The 11,884-nt window shown below is 47.4% G+C and overlaps 1 protein-coding gene across 1 annotated transcript in view; it reads right to left on the reverse strand.

The window, feature by feature from the left end:
- Window positions 1-11,215, reverse strand: part of NOS1 (nitric oxide synthase 1) — a 57,767-nt gene extending 46,552 nt beyond the window's left edge. Inside the window, exon 1 of the mRNA XM_029913842.1 lies at window positions 10,482-11,215. Within this exon, the coding sequence (XP_029769702.1) occupies window positions 10,482-11,215 (734 nt within the window). The remainder of the gene's footprint in view (window positions 1-10,481) is intronic.
- Between the last annotated feature and the right edge of the window lie 669 nt (window positions 11,216-11,884).

Below are 11,884 nucleotides of genomic sequence, written 5' to 3' on the forward strand. Positions count from 1 at the left end.
GCTCTTAATATACAAATGTATCAAAACAAATTAGGGGCCCTAGTTTACAAACAGGATTGGAAGGAAAGGGGATATCATATAGGGCTGATGGTGGTTATTCTAGAATAGCTTTGTTGGGGCGGGGGGAGCTTGTTGCTTAAGTGGAACATAAGTGGGAAGCAACAAACTGACGTGGCTCTCAGGGAGGTAGTTTGATGCTTTGAGAGCCTGATCTTGCAAACGCTTGTGCGTGTAAGTAACTTTACACAGTGAATTCCACTGAAGTGAGACTACTCACACCTGTAAAATTACTCATGTTTCCAAGACTGGAGGATTAATGTGCTAAGAGACAAGTACTGCAAGAAAAAAAAAACATTGCAATTGTTACCCATGCTGGATCAGACTTAATTTAAGAGTGACACAAAGAAATACTGGTTTTGTTTAACAAAAAAACCAAAAAACCCCCAAAACCCCCGCACAATGCAGAATTGACTTGTGGAACTTACCACCACAAGTTATCATTGAGGATAATTATTTAGTAGGCTCCAATAAGGTGTCTAAGCGCTACTGCAATATGAATACTAAAACAAAGATAATGAGGAATTAGATATTTAGATGAGTTATAAGAATATAATCCTGTCAAACCAGCTAGGATAAAAATGTGTAAATGACATCAGCTCTCATGATTTAGGACATAAACCAGCTGTTTACAGCCCAGGGTTGGGAAGACACTTGTTCCATAAGAATGCTATTATTTAGTTGCCCACTGTTAGGGTTTTATAAACGACTGGACTAAATGGACCATTGTTCTAATCTGCTCTGACAATTCCTTTCTTTCTATGTAGGTCTGATCTTTATTCCCCTGACAACATCGAGCACTGAAAAACGATTCCTGTTGCAAATCTGGGGCCTCATCCAAAGCCTACTGCAGTCAGTGAGAGCCTTCCCATTGACTTTAGTGGGCTTGGGATCAGGCCCCAAATCAGGAACATGGCACTCAAAACAATAGGCGCCCTGATCACAAAGCCACTCGTAGCTTAAAAAGAAGGGAAATGCCCACAGCAAATTAACTTTCAGGAGGTTTTCCCCAGGCATGTGGCTTTTGGTATAAATGAGGTAAAACAGCATTCAGTTTTATTTCTTTTTCTTCCAACCACTCCAGAAGTTTCTAGTTCATTTATGGAATGAAGTTGAGCCCTCCAGCACCCAAGATGTTACACCACTTCCCGGGGATATTTTCTAAACACCGGGTAGCCTTGGGGGGAAAGCCTCCACTTTATATTTCCAACAGAATTCAAACCCAACAGGGGTTGGATTTTTAATTGAAATTCCCATCTGTCACCTCCACCAGGAGGAAATTGTTCTTTTCCTAACTTGGCTTTTATGCACATGTGAAAGGGTTCTGATCAGATGAAATACAGAACCTCACCCATCATTAATCTGGTCCATTCAAAGTCAAAGACAATTGTAAAATAATGCCTACGTGCTACATGCAGAATAACGCATGCATCAAACCCACTGTGAACATTCTGCATTGCATTGTCCCCACTCCTGCCTGCCAGGCTGGGGCCCTGCTCCTGAGGCACAGTTTACCTATTGTGCATGTCACAAACCCCTCTGGGGCTGTACATAAGAGCTGACATCACAGGGACAGAATACAACAACTCTCCAGAGCAGGGACTGAGCTTTGGTAGTTATATGGCCCCCCATTACTGTAATATCCGAACACCCTCGCGGGCGTTAGTGTATTTACCTTCACAATACCCCCATGAGGCAGGGCAAGGTTGTTATCCCCATTGTACAGATGGAAAACGGAGGCACTGGGAGGTTAAGTGACTCATCCAAGGTCACACAGGAAGTCAAGCTGAGCCAGGAACTGAACCCAGATCATCTTTTGAGTCCCAGGCTAGTGCCCCTAACCAATGGACCATACGTCCTTTTATCCTCTGTTTGTTAGCACAGTCAAGACCTATTATTCTTATTGATGCCTCCAAGGCTATTATTATTGTTTATTTGTATGCATGTTGCACCAAGACCACACAGAGGATTTTGGGGACCTAGGGCAACATCTGAAACTGAGGGCTCCCCCCCTTTCCAAAATGACTGCTATGGAAACGAATACTCCCCCCTGAAATCAAGAAACCAAGGGGGCAAAACCAATGAGAGGGGAGGCCTGGGGAAAGGGGGGCACTGGGGAGTAAGCACGCTCTGTATTCACTCTGCAGTGGCACCTCCTGTCCTTGCAGGGCTGGGCATTGCAACCTGATGCACGGGATCGCAGCGCAACTCAGGTTTGGCCAGGCTGCCCTTCCCTCAAATTCAATTTGGGGGCCCTGGGGCAAACTGCTCCTTTTGTCCTCCATCCCTTGCCGGGCAGCCCTGGGTTGCACCAATGAGGTCCCAACCGGAACTGGGACCCCATTGAACTAGGTACTGTATGGACACCTAGGCCAGGTCTACACTATGTACTTACTTTGGTAGAACTACGTCGCTCAGGAGTGTGGGAGGGGAAACAGAGGCACAGGGAAAGTCAAGGAACTTGCCTAAGGGCACACAGCAGGTCAGTTGCAGAGCTGTGGATACAACCCAGGGCTGAAAAGCTGCCCCAATGAAGCCAAGGGGAGTTTTGCCATTGACTTCACTGGTATCAGGATTTCACCCCAGATCTTCTGAGTCCCAGCCCATTCACCTATTCGGTCGAGGGGGTTTGCTTGGCAGTAGGTGTTCTCGAACTTCCCTTGCCTTGACAAGAGAGAGAACTGATTGCTCGGATTCCTGGCAGCTCATTTGGATGAACCAATAAGAGCTTGGAAGTCTAATGTTTTGCACCGATGCCGTAAGCAACACCTAGTGCAGTAACCAGAAGGCTAGGAGGCTGCTGGGAACGGGCAGAACGCAGCCAAAATCCTCTGTGAGTGCACTTGTCCCAGCGGGTGAAAAGCATATGTTGGCTATCGGTGTCTGTGCCAGTATGAGCTGGGAGGGGAGCTCTGTGTGCATGAGAAGGAGAAAGAGAGAGAGAGAGTGTGTTCTTCTCGGCTAGGCAAGAGAAATAGGTTTCTTTTCCCATCTCCCTTTGCCCTGGGGCATTGCCGTCAGCTGTCCTCCGGCAGAATCACCCACCACCATCAATAATATGGACCACAGGGTAGTTTGTAAGTGACTCTCCTTCACTCTCTCTCTGGGTTTTCCACATTCTCAGGTGGCATTTCCTGCTGTGGGGAATATTTCAGGCTGAGAAGGAGCTGCCACCCTCTGCTCCGGTCACAACCAGGTAGCAGTTTACGGTCTGCAATGCTGAAGAACCGACTACCCAGTCTTTTTTCTCCATTACCTAGGATCAAACGTAACAACACACTTTTCTATGCAGTCAGGCCAAAGGATCTCAAAGCATTTTACACACCAACAGAAAGAGGCAATCCCAGGCTGCACATAGCAGTGAAACGCAACCGCCCGTGGGGCTGGCAGGGAGCAGCACACAGCAGCATTCTGCGGTAGTCTTGAGGAAGACGTGGAGAACCCCACACCCAACTAGAAGTGAACAGGGCATGTCAAGAGGCGGGGGGCAGTTCTCCAAGATGGAACAAGGCCCACACGCTGGGGCTGCTCTTGCAGATAGAACCCAGGGATCACAAATGATCCAAGTGAGAACAGCTTCCTAAGCGATAAAGGAGCGTTTTAAATATATGAATGCAAAGAACAAACGCCTCCCTAAAGAGAACGTTGTACAGAACAATAAGTGGATCCCGTGCCCTGAGGAGGAGACGATGCATCTGAGGAATGATGCTAAGATTTTGGATTAACAAATAAGTAACTGCGGTGGCTGCGCCTAGCAGTTTGAGCCGTGTCTTTGTATTTAATAAGGGTTTGTTAAAGGTACTGAATAGGTTCTGAACATGCCCTTCACTACAGAGGGTGTTAGAGGAATACAGACATTGGGCCAAACCCTAAAGCCTTTACTGACACAAAACTCCCATGGTCATCGGTCGGGGTTTGGCCAGGTTCAGAAACGGCGTCGTAGAATGTTCTCCCCAGCTGGGTTTCCAATACACAAAGAGCAACCAGAAGCTATGGTCAGCATGAATGTCTTATTATAGATTAAGCAAGTCAGCAAACAAGAAAGGACAAAAGTAAGGTCTCCGTGAAAGAGCTGAGAGAGAGAGAGAGAGAGAGAGAGAGAGAGTCCCCTCCATAGAGAGAAGAGTCCTTGGAGACTTCAGGGGGCAGAACAAACAAAACAAAAGAGAGAAAGAATCACATCACTGCAACACCGCGTCAGTAGAGAAATTCTCCTCGGGCATCAGTCAAGCTCTTTTTTTCCGGTGGGGACATCCAATAAATATATGCTCAGCCCTGCTGGATCATGAGTTGCAAGGTGCGGTGATCTTGTGGCCTCCTGTCAGCACCTCCACCTGCCTTAAACTTGGGTTAGGATTACTACGCTAAATTCTATTTTCATTCATGTGATCAGTATGTTCCACATCATTACTGGTGCCTGGTGACTTACTGGCTGTACATTTTCCTCTCAGCAGCCCTGTCATCAGACTGCAAGCAGAACAAACACTGGCTGCCATGAACAGTAGCAATGGCTGCCCACATCTGCTCTTCTCTTTATAGGCAATGGTTCAACATACCCAAGAAAGTTTCTGCCTTTGGTTACCCTCTTCACTCCCCCTAGGATCCCAAGAGTTCTGTGTGCTCAGGTGATTTATTCCTGTGTTGTTTCCCGGGGAACCGAGACCTTGCATATTCTCAAGTGTCCCTTATTTTTGGTCAGTGAATCATCATGAGCTGCACCAGCCCCAGAGCTAAAGCCTGGACTCAATTAAGTAAAGAAGAGCTTTGCCATGGACCTCAGTAAGAGCAGCCGGAGGTAAATCAAGCCACAGCTCAACCACATGACACTAAATCAGGGTGTGCTCCAATTTTTCCCTCCCTGGCAATTTAATGATGCTGCTATGAAGTATTTTATAGAGAATTTTATCATTTGAAAGCACTCTACAAACAGGACCTAATGAATGGGGAAACTGAGGCACCAAGAGGTCAAGTGATTTGTCCAAAGCCACTTAATGAATCAATAGCAGAGTCTGGAATAGAACCCAGGTCTCCTGATCACTCACCCATATCACTAGAGCACATGACCTTCCAGCTTGCAGGAGACTGCACGGAGTACCTTAAACACATCAGACAGCACACTGAAGTCATTCCCATCTTTGACACAGAGCTGCAGCTGGATAAAGCCCCAGCATGCAATGCTCCCTTCTTGGGCACGGCAGCCTGGCTGGAATGCTGCCTGCTGGCAGAACATCTGCACTGAAGCGGACAACCCACACTGTAGAATGTATCAGGCCATATGGATCCACGCACAGGATTTTGGCTACCCCGGCTCTAGTGGGTTTCTCAACTATAAAGCAGGTCGGTCATTTGAATAGGTGGAATTCAAGGCACAAAAACAAATGTAACCGCTCAGGGAAAAAACACGACAGTATCCTGTCAGACTAGTCCTAAGCAGTCTGCCTTCTTAGGGCCGGTAAGTGAAACTTCAACAGAACCATACTCTGTCAGATTCAAAATCAAAACACTTTACGAACGTGAGTAACTTATACTGGAATTTAGTTTGAGAGGAAAACCAGAAAAGCCATTCTGACCTCGAAACGTCCTGTTTCAATACTTCCAGAAAGAAGAGTTTCAATTTTTTGTTTTTAAATTTTTTTTTTAAAATGTGTTCATAATATTATGTATATCATAGTACAAAATGAAAAAGTCAAAATCTGAATGTTTTGATTGCTCCCCAAATGATTTTCTTTTTCCAGAATTTTCCTTCATGGAGAACTTAAAAAATGTTGGGTTTCATTCGGGTACAGAATGACGCCAGATTGCAAAATCCTTTGTAAAACAACTTCCATCCTCCACACCAGTCTACCTCTTACTGTGGCATTACTGTTCTTTAGGCCGTTACTGCCTAAAATTGCCATGTTTCTATCTAGCTAAGGAATGGGCCTTAGAGGGAAAAGGAAAAACAACAACCCAGAGGGTTAAACAATATAAATGCTGGCAACATGAAAAGGAAATGGGATGTGACAATTCTCTTCCGGCTGAGGGTCAAAAATAGAACAAGGTTAGTTGGCAACGAATGAATTGTGCTCTATTTCTACCCTGTAGCCTGCTGAGACCCTGTTAGATAAGAGGTTGCTTCTCATCAGACCTTTCTCCCCACTTCCAGGGTATATTTTTATATTAACTCCATTACAGCTGGTTTGCCCCGAACAGCGCACACTCAGCTGTGGTTATAGCCCACCCTGAGGACAGACGGCAAATACACAGGGCGAGCATGTATCCAGAAAACAGCAGTGGATGGATGGTATCTAATATCTGAGGCATCTTCCCAGGTGAATACAGATCAAGGAAGCTTAGGATGCAATTTAGCCACCTTCTGCCAGGTGCAGTCTTAGTGACTTCTTGTATCCCTTATGTAACCCACACACCTCCTGGGTGTGGTGTTCTGGCCCATCTAGTGGCACTGAGACCACTTAGAGAGAGATTAATGAGTCTCCTCTACAGCCTTAGCTAAAGTCCATGTGGCTTTTAGCTCATGCAGTAGAGGCTCATGCATTTAGCTTCAGAGGTCCCAGGTTCAATCCCGCTCGCTGATGACCAGGGTCTTTCGGTATTACACTTACATATGATATTGTAGTAGTGGGTCAAAACCCTGAGGTTCTTACTCACTTTTTACTCAGGAAAAACATTCACTGATTTCAGAGGGAGACTGTCCTGAGCAAGACCCTCACTACTTGACCCATTATTAATAAACTCCACATTTGCACCATTCCTTTTCTTCCAAAGAGTCCCCAAAGCTCTGCAAAAGGGAACTGGCTTTATCCTGAAATACCGCCATCTCTGGACCACGCAGCAGCCTCTTAACAACATGTGCAATGTTACACAATGGTTCAGGAAGAGAACAACACGGCACCCAGTTACAAAGGCAGGGGGGGAATTAGGTAGGCAGAACACAGTTACTCACACTAGATTCTAGCTGAGACTAACACCTTCACTCTGAGACTAAGTACCACCAGACCTTTAGTGACCATGAGTGGTCGGCACCTCAGCTTTAGCTCTTATCCAAAAGATGGCCTCTTTAACATCCTTAACGCCATATGGAGGCATATGTTCAGTACTGACCTCGGACAAAAGGGCAAACATCAGACCTGCAATAATTGGGATTCACCTGGAGATCTCCCATTCCCACTCTGACTAGGCCCAACTGGAGGTCTGAAGAGGTCACAGCCCAAGGTGTCACAGCTGCACCTAACCACTATCTAATTCTTCTAAGGGTTACTTGTTTTATAGGCATTTCAATGGCATCTGCCACTGCAGAATCCATAGTTATCCTGCTGTCCAGTCTCCCTGGGATTTCTGGGCTTGTCCCAGTGTCTCTCTCCGTATGATCAGGCCTCCCCAATGCACCAGCCCTGTTTTAGACAGAGCAAATAGCACAGGAAATGAGTTGACCATCTTCAGCCCAGTGTAGTGGTGAGTAGGGATTGGGATGACTGTCCCACGTCTCTCTTGAGGGTGAAAACACTCTTTGACGCACAGAGCTGCTCTCTGCCGGTTTCCCTGCAGCGTTTCTGCTCTTCTATGTCTGTCTAAAACCACTAGCATCACCGCGCCCCAGTATTTTACCCACAATGCAGTGAATTATGCCACTGCCCTTTTCATTCTTACAGGGCTTCATGCTCCCTCTCAGCCTTAGATTAGCCTCTGAGTGAAGCCTGGGCCAGAGTTTCAATCCAGAGGCCACTTTAAAGTTTCCCCAAGGATGCTAGTGTGCTCTTTCAGGTGTAGTTAAACACTAACTTCTTCAAGGCCACTAATTCTTGCTGGTTCTTGGGACAGCTGCTTAGGACAGATTCCATGGAGGAGCTAGGACTGGAGCACCCTCAGCTCCCAAGGACTTCACTGAGACCTGAGGGTTCTTAGTACGTTGCTGCAGGTGGGGCTGAGCGTTTCACAGGCTCAGGACCCTCGGGAATAAAGTATGAGACGGCTCTCTCTGCTCTTTGGCCTCTCTTCATAAGCCGGAGAGTTGAAGCCGTTCACCTTCCCTCACCGTGATTCTGCATGAAACCTACCGATTCAGCATTTAAAAAAAACACGCATGTTTTATTGTGGAGTTTATTAGAGCTGGTTGGACTTTTTTTTTTTTTTGGGCAGAAAATGAGTCGAGTACTCCAGCTAGTGAACCCAGCCAGAGAGGAGAACAGAGCCATGAGACAGCCCAGGAGGCACCACGGGGGCATTTCCAGGTAGAAATATTTTTTGGTTTCAGGTTAGTGTTTTGTCAAAAAGTTGACATTTACCACAGAAAGCCGATACTGTTCTCAAAAGTTTCAAAGCCACAGTTTTCCTTAAACCATTTTTACAGAAAATTTTCAACTTCCTTTAGATACTATTAAAAGGACACGGCTCCTTTCAGCTCTGTGGCTTTCCAGTCCCTTTTGTCTCTTCCCCCTCCACTGCCCTGCTCCCAACCCTTGCAACTTTCAAACTTAGACTAATTCACCAGCCAACTCTCATATAAGTGCCGGATTCACCCTGGCTTATTGCCTTCCTAGCATGGCAAGCCATTCATTGGGTTTATGCTCAGGGGCTGTCTCCTCTACAATCAGCCTTCCCTACCTCTTCAGCAATACCACAGTGAGTCTTTGTGACATCAAAGTACATTCCACAGAAGTTGCTGCGTTGTCACTGTGGCGAACAAAGGAGGGACGTAGAGAGACTGATGTCTAGCAGGTCAAGTAGGCATATAGGTGTCAAGATTCCTGGGTTCCACTGCTGCTGATTCTGCCGCTGACTTTCTCCGTGATGCTGGTGACTCCCTTAGGTCAACAGTTTTCCAACAGTGACTGCTGGTTTTGCATCTTTCTGTTTTTGAGTGCGCAACCTGAGACACCCACAACTTCATTTTCAGGGGTGTGGAGCCCTTGCAGATCCCACTAACTACACTGGAATTTAGGATGCTCAGGACCTCTGAAAATCAGGCCCGCCGGCATTTCAAGCCATGTCCCCAAACACTCAGATTGCCACTTCTGAAAACAGTGGCCGTCACTGCTCCGTGCCTCAGTTTCCCCAGGTGTAAACTAACAACCATCACCTCATGGGGGGGCTGGCAGACTCAGAGTATATCCAAACGGCAAAAACCACCCAGTGGCAGTGAGTCTCAGAGCCCAGGTCAACTGACTCAGGCTCATGCTACCAGGCTAAAAATAGCAGTGTAGACATTTGGCAGTGTAGCATTTGTAGGCATCAGGGCTCTGACACCCCCTCTCCTCACTGGGTTTCAGAGCCCAGGCTCCAGCCTGAGCGGGAATCTCTACACAGCTATGTTTAGCCCCAGAGCACAAGCCCCTCGAGCTAGAGTCGGTTGACCCGGGCTCTGAGACTCACTGCTTTGGGGTTGGTTTTGCTAGGCAGATGTACCCAAAATGTTTGTAAAATGCTTTGAGATTCTTGGGGAAAGGGACTAGAAAACGGCAATGCATCACTGCTAATAAATGGCCAGGAGGAGAGAGCTAATTGGGAAGGAGCCTGCTCCTGTGAGCGCACAAACACCAGAACAATTAACAACAATTAAAAACACAGGGGGGGAATTACGCAGCTCCTCAATTACATTCTAGTGAAATGTAGTTTTTCAAGCTCTCGGGGGCACTTTAAAGACTCTCGGCTTATCGCATTTCTCCTGCTTGTGTAAAACCAGAGAAGCAGAGCTGCACATCTAGGATCCAAACCTGTTCTCACTGAAATCTCCCACTGCTTTCTGTAGGAGCAGGATTGGACGTCTAGCAGCTGGGTCTGGGTGGCAGAACAGGCATAGAGCATTTTGAAATACAGTGGCTGTGAGAAGCATCATTCACAGCAAGCTGAGCTTCCCTTCTGGAAGGTTTGGGTTGTAATAATAAAAGATTTAGCTCTTATATGGCATCTTTTATGAACAAAACTCAAAGCACTGTACTAGGAGGGCCAATATCATTGGCTTCTTTTTACAGATGGGGAAACCGAGGCACCGAACTCTGCCTAAGGTCATGCAGCATGTCAGTGGCAGAACCAGGAATAGAAGCTAGGTGTGCCGTATACCTGTCCAGTACCCAATCTGGTATACCACATTGCTAGCTCCGGTATCCGTGGAATTTTATTTCCCCATCCCTTTGTCCTCTTCCAATCTCCTTTTTCTCCCCTTTCCGTTCTCCCATGCTTCCTGCCCGCTTCTTGTTTTCTCCCCCACGCATCTGTCCTCCTCTTGCCTCCATTTCCCTCTCCCACATTTTCTCTCTTTTCCCTTTCTAGCTGTCATTCTCTTTCCCTCCTCCTCTCTCCTGACCATCAAGCCTTAGTGGGCAATAGGTCTGTGACCTGGAGAAGGCTCTAACCTGACCCCACCAAACCCATCTGACTTGTGTCACCATAACCTATACCAAAGGTAAAAAATGTATGTAGGTACTTACCAGTCCACCTGGACTTCTATATCTCTTGTCTCCACCTTGGTTGGCGCGTCTCCGTTGAGTTCCTTACTGCCGCTCTTCAGGAGTTTCAGGACTGGCTCTATTTCTTTTAGCAGCTCATTGTTTTCGACCCCACCGTTGAGGCAAGGATTGGCACTGGCATTGTCCCTTCCCTTCAAAGAGTCCTCGCCTTTGGTGCTGGTAACCACACCATTGACGTGCACAAGGGACTCTGCTTCCTGCCCGTTCTCCCTGGCCCATGCTGAACTAGCCGAGCCCATGGTATGGTCTGCACCCTGCTGCAGATCTCTGCCGTGGATGCTTGGATTGGACAGGTCGACCGCTTTGGCAGTTGGGCACAAAGGTCTGGTTACTCTAACAGTCTTTGGCATCCCATCACCGGCAAAGGTGGTCTCCAGATGAGTGGTGAAGCCCTCGGGACCTCTCAGGATCAGAACCACATAGGTCTCTGAGGCGATGCTCCTCAGGATCTCCAGGGCACTCTCATAACTCATGTCCACCAGGGGCCGGCCATTGACTGCCAGGATAATGTCCCCAGCCTGGATGAGCCGACTTTGCTCAGCTGCCCCTCCCCGGATCAGGTCGGAGATGATTACTGGGGGCTTGTTGACGCGTTCCTTCACCAGGAACCCGAGACCCCCAACCTTGCGCTTGAAGAGTCTCACCGAAATGACATTGGGCTGTATCTGCTGCACACTGAACACATTCTCTTCCATTGTAGCCCTTGGTCTTCTAGCCTGCAGCCCAAGCCCTCTAGACCCACTGAGCACAGACTAGCCCACCGCTGAGCAGAGAGATTAGCGGCTGAGAAGAGAGCACAGCTTATCTCTGCTTGCAAGGAGGAACTTGTTGGCTCTGGAATGACTTGCCTTGTTGCAAAATCTGCAGAGCATCAGTCGTTGCACATCAGTTCCAGCTCTGTCTTCGCCAGCATAATTTCATTCATTCATTCCTCCCTCCTCTCTCTCTCTCTTTTGTAAGGTAATGACGCCAGCAGCCCAGATAACCTTCACTGGGACAGCAAGAGTGTGTCACCAACAGAAGGCTGGGCTGGCGGGAGCAGGCACAGAACTAGGCATCTCTCTGCCGAAGAGGGTCACAGGGAGGAAACATTAGAGAGGAGACATGACAGGCCTCGAACCATCCCTTGAGCTTGTGCTTGGGAACTGGCTCACTTCACAGACATTTCTGCGGACTAGTTTTTAGGCTCTGAATGGATCTTGAGCTTCTCTGTCTGTAAAGGGGGATTAAAAAAAAAAAGAGAGAAAGAGAGAGAAAGACATGAGCGTGGACAGAGCTAAGTACGGGCCGCATAGAGAGATCTGAATGACTTAGACACCCTGATAAAAAACATTCAGCACAGATACCCTCTCCAGAGCTGGGTT

Source organism: Terrapene carolina, unplaced genomic scaffold (assembly GCF_002925995.2).
Source record: "Terrapene carolina triunguis isolate 2854851 unplaced genomic scaffold, T_m_triunguis-2.0 Scaffold951, whole genome shotgun sequence".
NCBI classification, from domain to species: Eukaryota; Metazoa; Chordata; order Testudines; family Emydidae; genus Terrapene; species Terrapene triunguis.